This window comes from Aplidium turbinatum, chromosome 15, assembly GCF_918807975.1.
Source record: "Aplidium turbinatum chromosome 15, kaAplTurb1.1, whole genome shotgun sequence".
NCBI lineage: Eukaryota > Metazoa > Chordata > Ascidiacea > Aplousobranchia > Polyclinidae > Aplidium > Aplidium turbinatum.
The window spans coordinates 20406197-20423769 of NC_137486.1; the positions used below are offsets into that span (position 1 = coordinate 20406197).

Genomic DNA, 17573 nt, shown 5'->3' on the forward strand with positions numbered 1-17573 from the left:
CAAGACAATTCAATAGAAATCAAACAGTGCAAGCTTCATAACAAAGAAAGTTCTTTCATAAAAAAAATGGTTTCTACTTTCTTCTACGTCAATAGAACTATCAATATTAGGCAAGAGCATCCGTAATTTCGTTGACTTAAGAACAATTTTATTCAAGAAAAAACGCGTCTTGCATAAAATTAGTTTCTTCGCCTCCAAGAACAAGAATGCAATTGTAGTACACCTAGATTCTAGAATATGAGAAATCTGTTCAGTAATCTCTAAATGAAAGCTTGTTGTAAGCCAATAGTTCTCAGATAATTTTGTGTTTAAAAGTCACACATATTCTTGAACTGTGTTCCTTACTTAAATTTTTTAAGACAAACTACATTAGAAAGTATTAATGATTTCTAATTGATGAGTATAATACTGTAGCCTACATAGGCCTTCAAATCTATCAACAATAAATAGGCTAACTTAGTTGATGAAATAGCAGACCTATGTAGGCTACAGTATTCTTTTAGTCAGATCAAGACAGTGTATATAGTAGCCTACTGCACTGTAGATTCGAAAAATATCATTAACAATTAAACATTTGTTACAAGATGAACAAGATGAAGTATTTAACAGCCTCACGCTTTTATAAGTACAATTAGGCAACTGTTCAATGTTCATCGGGTCATCATGCATGAACGAGTGAGATTTCTTTTCATGTTTCAAAATAAAATTTTTGTATTGCTGATTGTATTGCTACTTTTAGTTTTAATGATATTACCGCTCAACACAACTTTGGTGCAACAAAGTTAAGAAAGGTTTTTGGGATTTTCAAGTGTTGCGTGTATTTTGGTTTGTTTTTGTTAAAGCAACGCACCTTGCTTTCGTCCCCCTTAGGTCTTCTCTTTTGCGTTTTTGTTAATCAGAGCTTCTCATTTTGTTTCACAATATATTTCCTTTGCGCTTTTGAATACAAGTAGAAAACCTTTGTATGGCTCTTTTTGAATGAGTTAAAAAACACAACATCAAAGATGAAGGATCCAAAAAGGAAGTCCGTTTCCGCATCAAGTTTGTTTTTTCAGTAAAAAAATACAACCAAATTTAATACGGAAAAACGACTTCGATTTCAAACTCAAAGACGTAAATTTACCCTAAAACATTTTTTTTATTCATAAAAAAAAGTTGATTTGAAAATTATTGATAGAAAGTTGTTGGTTTTTGGTTGCAAGTTATTGATCTTTGTGTTTAATTATTTTAGAGAAATTCTATTGATTTACAACTTACAAAATGGCTTTATTGAAAACAATGTTATCTATGGCCTTACTCGCCTGCTTACCACCGCTGTCAATCTCCCTCAGATGCCAAGTAGGCACAATATCCACCAGCACTATTGTCGGAACAACAAGCACAACTGGTTCTCTTACAGATACAGAATGTCCAGCTGGGGATTACAAGTGTTATAGGGCTGATGTGTCTGCTACAACACTCGGCTCACCAAGTAAGTTTGGGTTTGGTTTGGTTGGTTTTTGAATCTTTATCCTCGGATTGATAAAGCCTTGATAGGTTATTCCTGGTAGTTTTGCATACTTGTAGAGGCTTTTGACGCAGGGCCAGTTACCGAGATTGGCAGAGTGAAGTTTTCCAATTGAGTTTTGTTGCCGGGAAATTATTCCATTCACTAGGTGCCACTGAATGGAGAGCAGTCTTGAAATGCGTTGCTCAAGCGCACACCCCGATAGTCGAACCAGCGCCGAGCCGGGCGCGTAACCACTGAGCTATCGGGGCGGACTTTCAATTACTTTATTTTTATTTAAAGAATAGCTTTAGCACTAAAGTGGTTATTTTAAAGGTACAAATCTTTGACTCTTACTTTATTGGTGCAGTCGTTCCCCAACGGGCGCACTTTCTTTTAGGAGTTGCTGAGAAGTTTCAAGATAGTTCAAGAATGCATTGACTTTAAGAAAATAAAAAGTTTTACCTAGCACATTAATATATTTAATAAAATTATCATATTTTTATAATGAGTTGCTCAGAGAAATTGAAGGGTGGGCTGACTTGGTAATTGTTTAACATACGCCACGAGTCACAAATCAGGCTATACTCTTATAGCCGTTACGTGGTCAGTTTGACTTCAGTAAGACATAAGCTGTCATTGTAGCACCATGCTTCCATAAAAAGTAATCACCAAAACAAAATCATGATGAAGAAAGGGACCTTCTTCCCGATTATCAGCACAAGGCTGAGCACTCACTAGTAGGCTACAGCGAGCAATTGCGATTCGCTAACCATAACGGTGTAGCTTCCACGCTAGCCATTCAGACTATCCAATTAACGATATGTTACACGTGTCTATCGCTGTCAATTCTTGCTACAAATCGGCTGCCGAGAAACACAAAATCATGATGTTTGATATAACAAAAGCTCTCTGTGCATTTATTGTATTTGTTGATTTCAGTGACATGATAAAATCCATCAATTGAAGTTGTAGGCCTATCAATTCAAATTAAACAATAAATAGCCTACTATTCATTCTACAAAAAGTGTTCAATGCCATGCAAAAAGCCAAGCAGAGAGAATTAAATCAAATATAGTTATTAATCTCTAAACCTTTGACAGCTTGTTTCACCCTGAAAGGGGGATCATCAGAAGATCCTTATTCAAATAGAATATTCAATTCTTTTCAATAATTCAATTGAGTATTCAACATTATTCAATTTAAATTATGTGCATCTTGTTTATAGTTTCTGTGACTGTTGCTCAGTGTCAAGTGACATCTGCTTGCGCTCTAAGCACATGTGCCGCTGCGGAAAGTGCCTTATCTGGTATACTTGATAACAGGTAACAACATCAACCAATTTAATGACAATTTACTTGCTTTTTATTCAGTTTTTAAAGGCTATATTTGTTCACTGCACAATACCATGTAAATTATAAAACCGACTTATGAAGAATTAACAAGTATTTGCCTGCTACGAATATGATACATGAAGTTCGCCTTATCACAAGGAACTTCAAATCTATATACTTCTTGTGGATGTGTGCCAATAGCATTTCTGTATAGGAATGCATCGCTGTAAAGTTGCATTCTTTTTCTAAGTCTTTATATCAAGTTTGACAAAGTTTTTTGAAAAGGAGATTTGTAGTAAGTAACCAGTGGTGTAGTTACGGTTTCCAGTTATCTTGCACGATAACACGTTTGGCCTTCTTGGTACGACGCCTGAGAGCAGATGTCCCTCCTTGTCCACAGCTACCCAATATTAACAACTGATGCTATGAAATATTTTAACATTTTATGTTGTATGTTGCAGTACATGCTCGCTGGGATGTTGCGACACTGATAATTGCAACAATGTGGTACTGACTACAGGCGCAGGTGGAAGTGCTGGCATCGTTTCATCCAACAAGATGTTAATCCCATTACTCATGCTTGTAGCTATGGTGGTTGTTTATTGAGTGCACTGACACAGTGCCGCAATATTTCAACATCTGTAAATACTGTAAAACACTTGCTTTAATAATTGTGAAGATCTTGAACATTTAATTCAAATTTTAAACGTTTTGGTTCAAATAGCAAACTAACCAGTTGTTTGAACATGATGATGAAAGCAACGAGAGAAATATCGTTCTTGCGGAACCGATGGCATTGTTCTCATTGTCCTACATTTGTTGTCACAGCGCTCTGACTATAGATTTCGAGGTGGAATTCTTTGATGTGTTTGCTGTGTGAATACGAACTCGTGCGTTGCTTCTCCATACTTTTGAAACAATGATGTGTCAACTAATTAAAACATTAATTAAATTTCGTGTTAAAATTATTGATTTTTACTGAGTTTCATTTTTGCCTTATCCATTCTTGACCAAAGAGTTGAAAATTCAGATGAAGTGAAAGCAAAGGCAAAGAAGCCAATCTTTGTTTGGGCAAGGGGGGCTTTTACTTCTTTTTTTTTTAATATGAAAACTCTATAATAGTTTTTTCGGTTTGCAAGGACTCCCTTTGTTGTGCTCTATGAGAAACTTTTGAAATTGAAATACATTGATAAACAAAATTTAATTATTATTTTTTGTAATTTACATATCCAAAGAAAATAGCCTGACCTAGGGTGATTAATTCCCTACTCGTCTTCAAAAGAGACCACATTTCTTTCACTAAACAAACCACTTTTGTGATATAATAAAAAGATTCCTGTTGCTTCGATGAAGTCTTCTAGTGTCACATCAGTTTTTGATGCAATCTTTTAAGTCCGACCTGCAAATTCACTGTAAGGGTCTGAAATTGGGGTGTTAATGTGTCTTTTTTTTAACCTAAAAGTATCTCTGGATTTTGGAATGGATGATGATGTATCTCTGACGTAACGTAGGGTGCTTTCCGTAAATATGGTATCATCGAGAATAGTCGCCATCATGGATTGTTTTTGTGGGAGGTGTTGGTTAGTTTGGTTGGTTTTGAATCTTTATCCCCGAACTGACAAAGCCTTGATAGGTTATTCCTGGTAGTTTCGCATACTTGTAGAGGCTTTTGATGCAGGGCCGGTTACCGAGATTTACAGAGTGAAGTTTTCCGATTGTTGAAGTGTTGTTGCCGGAGAATTATTCCATTTATTAGGTGCCGCTGAATGGAGAGCAATCCTGAAATGCTTGCTCAAGCGCACACCCCGAGAGTGGAGCCAGCGGAGCGTGATCTTGAGCCGGGCGCGTAACCACAGAGCTAACGTAACGTTAAAAGCCAACGAGCTGCGTTAAAATTACTGTTTTAATTGCAATAATCTCTTAAATTTTTAACCCTCTGTCTATCGAAAAAAATATATACAAGTTTTACCGTTGGGGTCCTTTGGACCCCAAATATCTAAGCACTTGTTTTGGACAAAAAAAATCTGCTCCGATGATGAAATTAAAGCTCAATAGGAAAGGACGTAACAGACTTCAAAAATCATAACTTATAAACACTGTAGAAAAACCAAAAATACTCGAAATTTAACAAACAAGTCATACAATATAGCCCATGCACAATCCAAAATGATATGGAATTGGTCTATTCTTGAGCAATGGTCAAACTCTTGAGAGATTTGGCTAAAAAATGCATATTAGGCCTACATATTAGGTCCCAAGAAATATTGTGAGTTTATATATTATCGCATTCATTGTAAATGAATTGCGAATGTTCTTGGCAAACGTTGAGTTTGCAAGTAGTACAGAATTGTCTGCATTTTTGGCTTTGTGTCTTTCCCAAAAATAACATCTAGCCTTCTTTGATTTTGGCGCCTGATCTTCAACAACTGTTTCTTTTATTTTGTTGCGGATTTAGATGTCTTGTTGATATTGAAGTCGAAGCTGGTAATCCAGCAAGCTCTTTTCCTAGTTGGATCTAAAATTTTCTTCTCTTTCATACATGCATGCTCAGAGATGGGCAAGATCACCAGTATTGGTGATCTTGAAGATCAAGATCAAGATCACCAAAAATAGGTGATCTTGAAGATCAAGATCAAGATCACCAAACTATGTGATCTTGAAGAACAAGATCAAGATCGTGATCTTGAATATCAAGATCACTTTCAAGATCACTTTTTGTGTACTTGAAAAAAATGAAGTTTTTAATCAATGATGTTGCAAAAAATAATTACTATAAGCAACCTGGGTAAAGGTATATAATTGGTATTGCTAACTTTTACTTTTAACTACTCGATCGCTGGCCTAAAAATTGTACTAAGTTAGTGACTGCTGCTATTAGGCCTATCAATTGTTGACGTAGTTTGCGTAGAATCGCAACGTCACACCCAAGGCCGAGGTTAATTACAGCAGTACTGAAAAAGTCGCAAAATTTGCAATTAGTTTTATACTTTTTATTTATAATAAATAAATAAAAATAATCTTTGAACTGCATCATTTTTTACCAAATTTTTGTCTGAATCATGTGGGAGTTTTTATACGTGTTACTAAGTACTCTTAACTTTCACTGTATTATGTTAAAGTTTATTGCACCATTTATCCACCTGGCAACGTTGATACTGTTGTCTGCTATCAAAAAAGTTCAGAGGATTGCGGTCAGACAAACCGCTTCATACTCAGACCCTAAACAAGTCTTGGTCTGGTTGATTTGCTGCAATAAACCACTTTACATGACTAAAATCGGCTGGATTCTAAATTTTTTAACACCGCCATTCTAGACTTTTGAAACATCTAAAACTGGATCAAAGAAAGAAAACATTTCTTTAAAATTCACACATGGAAATTGTGAACAAAGTTAAATCATATTTATTATACGTCAACATAAAGTAGTACACGGAAGATGACTTCTTTATTATGACCAACACAAAAAACTTTTTCAAATTTGAGATGGCAACACTAACCAGATCAGATGGAGACTTTAAACCGTCTTTTGTTGGACACATATCACATTAACAGTGGCTTAATGGTAGTAGTTGACACTAATTACTTTGTACAGCACGAGTTCTAAAAAAATGCCTCTTATCTAGTAAGTAAACTTCAATTTTAAAGTGATCTTGATCTTATTGTTCTTCAAGATCAAGATCACAGAAAAAAAAGTGATCTTAGATCAAGATCAAGATCACCAAAAAAAAAGTGATCTTCAAGATCAAGATCACGCCCATCTCTGTGCATGCTTCAATGTTGTGCTGCTATTGTCGCCTTGCAATTGATGCCATATCATAAAAGCATTGACAGCAGTGACATCGATTATATTGTAAAATAGAGCTATCGGCCATCTTCTCGTCATTCTTTTGGAACTGTATTTCCTAAAAATTCTGCCAATAGTGTCGACTACTCTTTTAGTGCTGTTGTGATACAACATTACTTCGAATGCGGCAGGCTTGGGGTCCGTTGGACCCCACGGTACAAGATGCTATTATTTATTTCTATGCTACCAAATTTTGTTTGAGATCAATAATTATTATATTGTCCTAAAGATCAAGCAAAGCTGTGAAAAGTCAAGGTATATCAATATCGCACCTGCTATATGTCCTGAGAAATCGCAGAGCGAAATTTGTTTTGGGGTCCATTGGACCCCACGGTAGACAGAGGGTTAAACGATAACAATTTTAATAATACCTTAATTCAGTGGTTCTCAACCTTTTTGTTTAGGCAAACCCTTTTGGTACCCTCGAAGCGGTCGCAGACCCCTAACAGAATAAAATTTTAGATAAATTATTGTTAGGGGTCTGCGACCGCTTCGAGGGTACCAAAAGGGTTTGCCTAAACAAAAAGGTTGAGAACCACTGAATTAAGGTATTATTAAAATTGTTATCGTTTAACCCTCTGTCTACCGTGGGGTCCAATGGACCCCAAAACAAATTTCGCTCTGCGATTTCTCAGGACATATAGCAGGTGCGATATTGATATACCTTGACTTTTCACAGCTTTGCTTGATCTTTAGGACAATATAATAATTATTGATCTCAAACAAAATTTGGTAGCATAGAAATAAATAATAGCATCTTGTACCGTGGGGTCCAACGGACCCCAAGCCTGCCGCATTCGAAGTAATGTTGTATCACAACAGCACTAAAAGAGTAGTCGACACTATTGGCAGAATTTTTAGGAAATACAGTTCCAAAAGAATGACGAGAAGATGGCCGATAGCTCTATTTTACAATATAATCGATGTCACTGCTGTCAATGCTTTTATGATATGGCATCAATTGCAAGGCGACAATAGCAGCACAACATTGAAGCATGCACAGAGATGGGCGTGATCTTGATCTTGAAGATCACTTTTTTTTTGGTGATCTTGATCTTGATCTAAGATCACTTTTTTTTCTGTGATCTTGATCTTGAAGAACAATAAGATCAAGATCACTTTAAAATTGAAGTTTACTTACTAGATAAGAGGCATTTTTTTAGAACTCGTGCTGTACAAAGTAATTAGTGTCAACTACTACCATTAAGCCACTGTTAATGTGATATGTGTCCAACAAAAGACGGTTTAAAGTCTCCATCTGATCTGGTTAGTGTTGCCATCTCAAATTTGAAAAAGTTTTTTGTGTTGGTCATAATAAAGAAGTCATCTTCCGTGTACTACTTTATGTTGACGTATAATAAATATGATTTAACTTTGTTCACAATTTCCATGTGTGAATTTTAAAGAAATGTTTTCTTTCTTTGATCCAGTTTTAGATGTTTCAAAAGTCTAGAATGGCGGTGTTAAAAAATTTAGAATCCAGCCGATTTTAGTCATGTAAAGTGGTTTATTGCAGCAAATCAACCAGACCAAGACTTGTTTAGGGTCTGAGTATGAAGCGGTTTGTCTGACCGCAATCCTCTGAACTTTTTTGATAGCAGACAACAGTATCAACGTTGCCAGGTGGATAAATGGTGCAATAAACTTTAACATAATACAGTGAAAGTTAAGAGTACTTAGTAACACGTATAAAAACTCCCACATGATTCAGACAAAAATTTGGTAAAAAATGATGCAGTTCAAAGATTATTTTTATTTATTTATTATAAATAAAAAGTATAAAACTAATTGCAAATTTTGCGACTTTTTCAGTACTGCTGTAATTAACCTCGGCCTTGGGTGTGACGTTGCGATTCTACGCAAACTACGTCAACAATTGATAGGCCTAATAGCAGCAGTCACAAAAATTGAAAATTCTGTAATTTAAAAAAAGGGCATAGCCTAGGCTACCCATAAAGGGGCCCCATTCGACATACGGAACTAATATATAAACAATATTTTATGCAAAATCGTTGAAATCAATCTTTTTATCGCGTGAATTTAGACATTTTGTCGGGCCTCCTTGAACTCACCGGGCCCCGATGCAATGCACCGGTTGTCCCCCCCTCTTGTGGGCCCTGCATCAGGTAGACTAGTTATGGATGAATTATTACCAAACAAACCAACTTTTACATCTTATGTTTTAATTCAGAAACGATGAAATTATGTACATGATACAGTGACACTCTTAAAATATATAAATACGCTTGGATCCAAAATAAATGCTGTTTGTATTCAAAATAAACTGGTATACTAAATTATATCAAACACTACAATAATCATTCGCTATCTCCGCTTGCAGCAGATTGCGCATCAACATGGGTTATACTTGATTAAATCGCAATAACATAGAAAACTTTGGCTACTATTTACATCTATGTATTTGGTTTAGTTTTCTCATTAGCCAGTTTCAAAAGAAGGTCACATGAGCTCTTCCGCTTACAGTCCCACAGCTATCGCTGAAAAGACCAGCCCCAAAAGGACGGCCAGGTTCATCATCACTCGGTGGCCTCCTCCAACAGGCAGCTGGGTGGTCGCTTGTTGGTTGCAAAGGTCAGTGGTGCAACAGGAAATTCCGCATGCACTGAAAGTAAAGGCAATTCAATTTGCTTTAGATTATTTACTGAAAAGCACACATTCGAAATGATGTAATGTAAAAATGTAAAAATGATGAATTTTGTTGTATGGGAGACTACTGTTTAATGAAATCTTGCTTGAAATCTTTTTAAATTTTTAAGCTTTTAATAAGGCATGCTTAATTCAAAGTAAAAAAATGCAAAATCACTCATAAGCATTTTATCAATTTTTATTGTTTAAATTGTTGCGCATTTTCTTGAAATCAATCCATTTGTGTACCACTTTAAGACACCTCATATAGCCTACCCGCAAGAGGTTGGGAAAGACCAGGTTAACATTTTCTACATAACAATAACAAAGCAGCTGCCAAACATAACGAAGCGAAAATATGGACATTTTACTCATCAGCATATCACTGAGGTGTAGGCTAATTGGTTGGTTGGTTGGTTTTGAATCTTTATCCTCGGACTGACAAAACCTTGATTGGTTATTCCTGGTAGTTTCGCATCCATGCAGAGACTTTTGACGATCCGGTTATCGAAATTGGCAGAGCGAAGTTTTCCGATTGTTGAAGTGTTGTTGTCAGGGAATTATTCCATTCACTTGGTGCCGCTGAATGGAGAGTGGTCCTGAAATGCGTTGTTCAAGCGCACACCCCGAGTGTCGAACCAGTGCCGCTTGATCTTGAGCCGGGCGCGTAACCATTGAATTAACGGGGCGGACGGGCGACTAATTCGAGTTTGCGGTCTTATGAGGTTCCATTTCAGTTTGTGTTTTTTTTTCAAGTTTTGATACCGTATGTCAATCACGGCTGCTAATTTCTGGGCTTGACTTTAATAAATTTTTTAATGTTAATTGTTCTGGCTGCAGACTAACTGCTGTGGGCATAGCTGTGGGCATAGCTGTGGGCATAGCTGTGGGCATAGCTGTGGTCAAACTTTATTTTGTTGTAAAACTATAAAATTTTGAGTGAGATAGCAACAATAAAAAGCCCTCAATCGACGACTGATAATTGGCGCGCAAATGACTGTCCAGTCAGTTCGCTGGCTATCGGTTCCGGGTCGAGTTTTTTCAAACAGGAATGTCTTTCCAACAAAAATTATTTTTCAATGATTTTCGTCTTCATCAAGCGTTTTGACAAACTAGGTAGTATACGCATACCAGCCAAAACTACATATAATATACAAGGCGGCAACTTTAAACTCGAAAGCTGTTTTTCTTTGGAGGCGGAAGCTTTTTGGCGAAGATTAAGCAACAATGTTGCTTACAGAATGTTTCCGCAATAAAAAGTATTTAAAATAACTTAGGTCTTACCATTAAGTTTAACGCCTTGTTTATGTTCCAAAAAGGGACGAAATGCTTGCAAATTAGGCTACTGGACTTAAGCTCTTAATTAGCGCTGAAACCAGACATACGATTAGATACGAAAAAAACAAACATTATTTAGACTTTTTCTTACCTCACTCCTACTTGATTGGCAACGACAGGGTTTTGTGCGATGGCTGAATTTACGATGGTGGTGCATTGCAAGATAGGGCACTGGCTTGTAAGTTGGCATAGACCTCCAGTGAGTGTTGCTACAACAAAATGTTTGTTGACACGGCGATAAAATTATCAACCCAAGCTGAAGCACTGGTAACAATGGTTGCTAACTTAACTAGACACCAGTCAACAAAGGGACAATTAATATGCTACCCAGAGAGAAAATCAACTATTTTTTACATTAATTTAACGTATGCAGATGTCAACGTCTACAGACGTTAAATCAATGTACAAATGTTAGTTTTAGTGTCTGTTTTAGTGTTTGTTTTAGTAACCAAGCGCTAACTTACTGTTCACCGATCAATCATTTCCAGTATTAAAATGCCTTTACATGCTTTCTCAAATGAAGACATTTGCTGTAGAACTACTTAAGTCAAATTTGTGGAAATTTAGCTGTCACCAAACTGCGTTGCATGATGATCAATGCGTGTCCTTGCGTTAAATTTTATTTGAAAAAGCGGTTTAGTTTCGTTACAACAAACGCTGGTGTTTGCATAGAAATAAGAAAAAAAAATTTAAAAAGTTTAACTTGCTTCATTTCAAAAGTTGTATTTTTTGACTTAAATAGTTCTTCAGCTTAGATCGTCAATTGCACCGTATAAAATTTAAAGCTGGTGTGTTTGTGCAGAAAAATCTTTATAGCTCGACATCTTGTGGTAAGGCTTGCTCGAACTTTGGATTTTCAACATCAACTGTTTTTCAACTCTTTGTATTAGAAGGTTACTAAGCTTCTCCCAACAACTTTGGTTGATCAAGTACTTGATGGCATTCACATTTGAGTAGTAAAAAATACGGAAATAACGCAAGACATAAAATTGTATTTTATATTGACAACTAGCACAGCATGACAAAGAAACCAAAACAACCACTCAAGGTTTTTAATTGAGCTAATCTCTAGGCCAGCAGATTGTAACTTATTGATCGCAACCCAAAGCGAGGTTGTCTACCCATGTAAGTGGGAGGCATCCTTACTTTGAGTTCTAGGTCCAGCCAACAGTGTAAATAAATATATAGCTTTCTTTTTGTTCAATATCGAAGCGCTTTGTCTTTGGCAAGACACTTAAAGGCATGCCTGAAGGTGAGCACGAAGATTGGCTTCCTTGCCTTCCCGTTCACTTAATCTAAATCTTCAACCACCGGGTGTAAGCCTGGATACGACAAACAAACAAAATATCGAAATGCTGCCATCAATGTTTTATAGTAGTTATTCTGCCTGCTGTAAAAAAATAGGACGGGCAACTCCGTTGTTCCGCCAACATTAGAAGGGTCAAATGCCAATTTAACATTTTTTTACGCTTTGCTGCTGGCTTGCTTTCAACTAAAACCCTTAAATTACTTTAAAACCAACTTTACTTTTTTTATATAACCCATAAAAAGTACATTATGTTGTAAATTACAAAAAAACGTAACCCTTCTAGTGTTGCGGATAAGCCAAAAGCGGATGTAGCTTCGCATCCCTATGATCTACAATCTCTAATGTAGCCTAATACGCGTCGCAGTTTCCAGATGTTGGAACTGGATGGTTAGACTTTTTTGTTTGATTTTATCAATTAAAAAGTTTAAAACTTCACTACTGTAAAAACTTCGTATGTATTTCTATATACATTGTCTGCGCATTTGCGTTTTATAGGTAGCTAGCACATCATGGGCAAGAAAAAACTATGTAAAGACCTTCACGAACCAATTACTGTAAACAAGAGTATGTCAAATCTCACGTGACCCTAGTTTGCATATCGGGTCAGTATGGCAAGCTTGTTGGTGGTAAGAGAACCTGTTATTAAACTTTTGAATGACATCATCAACTGTAAATAAATTAGATACAATAACATGATTAAAACGATTATATGTTTAATGATAATAACAAATTATGCCTCATTAACTCACCGGGTGCGCCAAGTATAGTACCGGTGGCATCAAACCTTACACAGCTGTAAGTAGTGTTATCAGCGCATGTCTGATTCATGATGGTGTTATTGACCTGCACCCCACTAATGGTAACGATATATCCGAACTCACACTCCAAACCATAAGACATGGTTGGCATAAAGATGAGTAAAGCTACAGGGAGAAGAACAATCATCGAATTCATGATTGAGCTGAGGTGTTGTAAAGCAGAAGTAATTAAACGTACAATTAATAAACTTCTAGTTATCTAAAACACATAATCATTTATAGTTGCAATTAAGTTCCTAGCAACTATGCTGCGTTTATATATTCCACATTTATTGCACAATAAATATTATTAACAATACAAAAAAATTGCTCAATGCCAAGCAAAAGAAAAGCAAAACAAATTAAAGCAAAGATAGCCACTTTTCTCCAAGAACTTTAATAGCCTGTTTTTAACTTATTTCTGTTTTATGTATAGCCTAATTTTATGTAAGAACTTTTTGAGGATCTATTAAAAAGACTATGAAGGTTTTCAAGGAAACATCAAATATTGCCACCATGTCGGTTTTAAAGCTTCATATGGTGGACAAGTTATTTTGTTTTTGAAACTTTACATTTTGTATGAAATTGAACTAATACGTTTTACTCCTACATCCCAGTTTCAATTAAGATATGTTATCCAATTTTATTTCAGTTTCAATTATTAATACAACAAACGCAGCTGAAACATGCTTTCGAAGGCCATTGCCATGGAATTAAATGAGCTTGTATTATGTCTATAGCTGTTTAAAGCAACTTTTTTTTTAATAAACATGCGTAATTAGATGTACGATAAAAAAAAGTTTGATATTTCTTCTAACTTGATCTCTTTTTCTGGCTGCATTACTTCATCACTTCGTCATCATCACATTGCTTCATACGTCATTACATTGCTGTGGCCTTACCTGCGACTAAACTAGAAAATAAGATATATGTTCAAATATCATCTAACATTTTCTGAAATACCAGGTTACCTAACATGACACATTAAAACCTTATCTTCCACCAGCAGAATATTTTACTTTAATTAGAAATTTGATTGCAACTTCAGAACAATATGACGTTGAATTGAACCTCGCTTTTTATAAATCGAATTACTCCACAACACCATCACTAAGCAACCGTTAGGAATAGCTGTGGAAACAAGGTCAGGTTTCACGAGTTCTGGGCTGATCTATTTAAAGTTGTTTCTTAACCCTTAACATACCAAGCCTAGATCACCAACGTCGTTTACCAAGGTGGGGTCCTCCAAGGACCCCATCGTTTCTATTGCTTAAAGTATACAGTATATACAGGGTCATCAATAATTAACGTTATAACTTCAAACAACTGTATTTAACAAATGGTAGATAAAAATTGAGTAATAAACATATAATATTATTGTCAAATAAATAAATATTTAGGAAAAACAAGTTTTACTCAATGCGTCGGCCATTTGCGTCGATAACAAGTCGGAGACGCTTCGAAAAGGACCTGCAAGAGTCATGAATAACTTTTTGGGTATTTTGGCTCATTATTTTTCAGATTATCCTTCACTGCTTCCAAACTTTGGTGGTATTTAGTCGAAACCCTGCTCTCCAGGTAAGACCAGATGCCAAAGTCTAGGGGGTTCAGGTTTGTGGATGAAGGAGGCCATTCTTCCTTGGAAATGAAAAACGGCAAATTGGCTGAGCCAGTTTTGCGTTGTCTCACAATACATACAATCTGTATACCGGCACACCAAAGCACAAGCCAATTTGTAGTCTACTTTCTTCATCCTTGATTACAGTTTATACAGCTAATGTAACAAAGGAAGATTGCCGAAATTGTAAGTAAAGCAGATGCCATTTTTATGACACTGTAACAAACCCCTGTTGTTACCCCAAGTGTTATAAAAACTAAAATTTTAGTCTTAGCATCACATATAGTATAACACATGTGTTTCTACAAATTACTTAGACAAAGGATCTTATTCATAAACGCACAGTTCATCCACTGTCGTCTTCACATTCTTTTGCACTTGTCACAGTTGGGTTGGTGACTCGGTGCTGTTCGCAAACGAAACGTTTGCATTTGGAGCATATAATGTTAACTTTTCTATCGTTGTTTCAAGGACATTGAAAACATCTTCCTCTCTTCCGTCACTGGCTGCCTTGACGTTGAGGATATATTTGAAGCTTCAGTGTTTCGACCTACAGAAACTCCCATAACTGCAATAGCTCTAACGATGTAAAGCTGAAAACCAGATGGATTACATGCTCTGCGCAAGACATTAGGTTTCGTTAATTCTTTGCCTAACTCCATCAAGAAATATAATCCTCGATTAGATTTTCTACAGTTCCAGTCTCTGTTTATGAACACCCAAGTGATATAGGAATTCAGGGCTCCAATGTCAAGCACGTTCATAAAAAGTCGGAAAGGCCATCTTGACATTCGTCTGGCACAAGAATCCGCCTTTTGTGCGGTTATATTCAAGTATCATGTTGGGTTTCTTGTGATCTTCATTAGACAGTGAATTATCAAGATGCTGAGAAGATAGTAAACGAACCGTCTTGTTTTTTTAGGCACATAGCTTACAACTGACAGTTTATCTGAAAAAGATAAAGTTTGACGATAAAACATATCGTTCCTTCGCAACTTCCATAACTGCAGGAATATCTGACTTTTTTGCTCAGTGTTCCTGTCTTAGTGATATTTTTCTGGAGCAAAAACTCTGCAATTGGCACTGATATAAAAAAAATATCTGTGGTAACACTTCTTCTAGTTGCAAACAGTGATTTCATCATGTCACACAGTACACACAACCAGACGTCCTTGATTTTTCTCAGGTGCACTCCCAGGAAGTTTTCCAGTATAGACTTGAAGATTCTACAGGCGAGTGGTTTTCACGTCTTCAGCTGCCCACACTTTAATTCCATATCTTGCTGGTTTTGACTTCATATACTCTTTCATTGGACATTTCCCTCGGAAAGAGACTAATTGTTCATCTACCGTTACTTCTTCAAATGGCTTATAGAGTTTTTTGCAGTTTTCTATAAATCTATTCAAATTTCGCGAAAAGCTGCAAGTTTAGCATTTTCTTTTCTTTGACTACGTGTTGATTTGTCATCAAATTCTCAATCTCTGGCAAAATGTAAGGACATTTTTCGAGTGAAGTTAACTGGTTAACATTCAGCATTTGTAACGTAATATACCAAGGGGGGTCCCATCAGGACCCCAGGTAACGTTATGCTGTTTTTTGCATATGTTTCAAATAATTTTTTAATTTTTGTTGCACTATACCGAACTTGATTAAATTTATGACACATACAAAGATGATGAGAAAAATTGTTGCTATAGGTAAGGCGGGAGATAAAAAAATTCAACTCTGGGGTCCCTACGAGACCCCGCTTGGTATGTTAAAGGTTAAACAAGCGTTGTCCAACAATACTGTAAAGCAGTGAAAATAACTTTGGTTGTACAAGTCGTAGCTTGTAAGCTTTCTAAATGAGCACCGTGTGAAGACATAGGCTTAAATTTCACGTCTGATGCTTGTTAGGAACAGTTGGAGTTGTTTGTTTGGAATTCCATAATGAAGTTGGTTTTACCTATCATAAATTTCAAAGCATTCTTTGTTCTGGAGTAGAAATTCGCCAAGTACTCTACGGTATTTTATTTAAAACAATAAACAGAGTACTGTGCACCTGTCTGGTGCCGCGGTGCTCGCTGCCGCAACATCGGCACTGCCATAAACAGCGCCCTGCGCACAGTGACCGGATGCCTGCGTCCCACACCATTGGACAATCTCCCCATTCTCGCTGGCATCCAACCTGCTGAGCTTCGTCGCGAAGAAGCCACTCTGTCCCTCGGTCGACGGGCACTGGAGCCTAATCATCTTCTCCACCACAAGATCTCTGCCTTCCCAAACGGGCACCCCCGCCGACTGAAATCAAGACACCCATTCGTGCCAGCCGCTCGGCTTCTGATCAACGAAGCTGATGAACAAGACATCTCTGCGGCTACTTGGGCGGACCATAAATGGAATTCTGAATGGAGGTCAAGCACCACCAGACTCCATTCATTCATCCCCGACGCCGACACACGCCCAGTCGGCCTGACACTACGGAGACAGGCATGGGTGCGCCTCGGCCGTCACCGTACGGGCGTCGGCCTTTTCCGCTCAACCATGCACCAATGGGGAATGGCTTCTTCCTCCTCCTATGAATGTAGTGCCGAGGAACAGACCGCAGACCACATCATCAATGACTGTACCATCTTCAAGCCACCTAACGGAGTGGAAGGTCTGCGCGTCATGGATGATGAAACTAAAGATTGGCTGCTCTCTAGCAGCCTTCCAGTGTAGTCCGGGAACATCGTGAATCTGGGGTGGTAAAAGGATAGACCCTCGGCCCCAGAAGCTCAGACGACGACGACGATTTAAAACAGGGCTACTCAACTACTTTTAGCAAAGGTCCAGTTACAAAAGTTTAAAAATTGCTAAGGTCCATTAGAACTCTCATGAAATAATTTACAGCCATACCAATGTAATACGGTATAACTACTGTATATACAAAATCTGGTAAAGCAGTATTAGCAAAAGCAATAAGCGAAATATATTTATAGTTCTGTTAGTCACAGCTAGTAGGAGAATTGCCATTTTTTATTTCTTGCTAGTTCTTTAAATCTTGATTCTAAAGTGGTGAGAGCGAGTCGAAGACGAAATCAATTCTTTATAAAGTTCATGTTTGAAAACGCTCTTGCAGCTGTAAGTAGACCCAAACATAGTGAGAATTTGCACTACTAATTTGCGAAGAGCAGGAAAATTATTTGGGAATCCTTCCTTTGACCAAAACTTCTCTGGTGT

At 37.0% G+C, this 17573-nt stretch overlaps 2 protein-coding genes across 2 annotated transcripts; one reads left to right on the top strand and one right to left on the bottom strand.

Moving 5' to 3' along the window:
• Positions 1-1236: 1236 nt before the first annotated feature.
• LOC145784674 (uncharacterized) lies at positions 1237-4168 on the top strand. The gene is made up of 3 exons (XM_082596541.1): positions 1237-1471; positions 2715-2811; positions 3282-4168. Exons 1-3 carry the CDS (start codon positions 1261-1263, stop codon positions 3424-3426), a joined length of 453 nt encoding a protein of 150 aa, XP_082452667.1. The 5' UTR covers positions 1237-1260; the 3' UTR covers positions 3427-4168.
• Positions 4169-8827: 4659 nt separating this feature from the next.
• Positions 8828-12999, bottom strand: LOC145784533 (uncharacterized). Its single transcript, XM_082596371.1, has 3 exons — positions 12707-12999; positions 10740-10857; positions 8828-9287 (listed from the first exon to the last, which is right to left on the bottom strand). The coding sequence occupies exons 1-3, from the start codon at positions 12909-12911 to the stop codon at positions 9143-9145; spliced, it is 468 nt and encodes a 155-aa protein (XP_082452497.1). The 5' UTR covers positions 12912-12999; the 3' UTR covers positions 8828-9142.
• Between the last annotated feature and the right edge of the window lie 4574 nt (positions 13000-17573).

What these genes read in the sequence shown, in the direction of transcription:
- LOC145784674 (XM_082596541.1), top strand. Translation starts at nt 1,261, where the DNA reads ATGGCTTTATTGAAAACAATGTTATCTATGGCCTTACTCGCCTGCTTA. An exon ending in TACAACACTCGGCTCACCAA is followed by an intron (nt 1,472 to 2,714) that starts GTAAGTTTGGGT and finishes TCTTGTTTATAG; the next exon opens with TTTCTGTGACTGTTGCTCAG. An exon ending in TCTGGTATACTTGATAACAG is followed by an intron (nt 2,812 to 3,281) that starts GTAACAACATCA and finishes TGTATGTTGCAG; the next exon opens with TACATGCTCGCTGGGATGTT.
- LOC145784533 (XM_082596371.1), bottom strand. Translation starts at nt 12,911, where the DNA reads ATGAATTCGATGATTGTTCTTCTCCCTGTAGCTTTACTCATCTTTATG. An exon ending in TACTATACTTGGCGCACCCG is followed by an intron (nt 10,858 to 12,706) that starts GTGAGTTAATGA and finishes ATTTTGTTGTAG; the next exon opens with CAACACTCACTGGAGGTCTA. An exon ending in GCCAATCAAGTAGGAGTGAG is followed by an intron (nt 9,288 to 10,739) that starts GTAAGAAAAAGT and finishes CTTTACTTTCAG; the next exon opens with TGCATGCGGAATTTCCTGTT.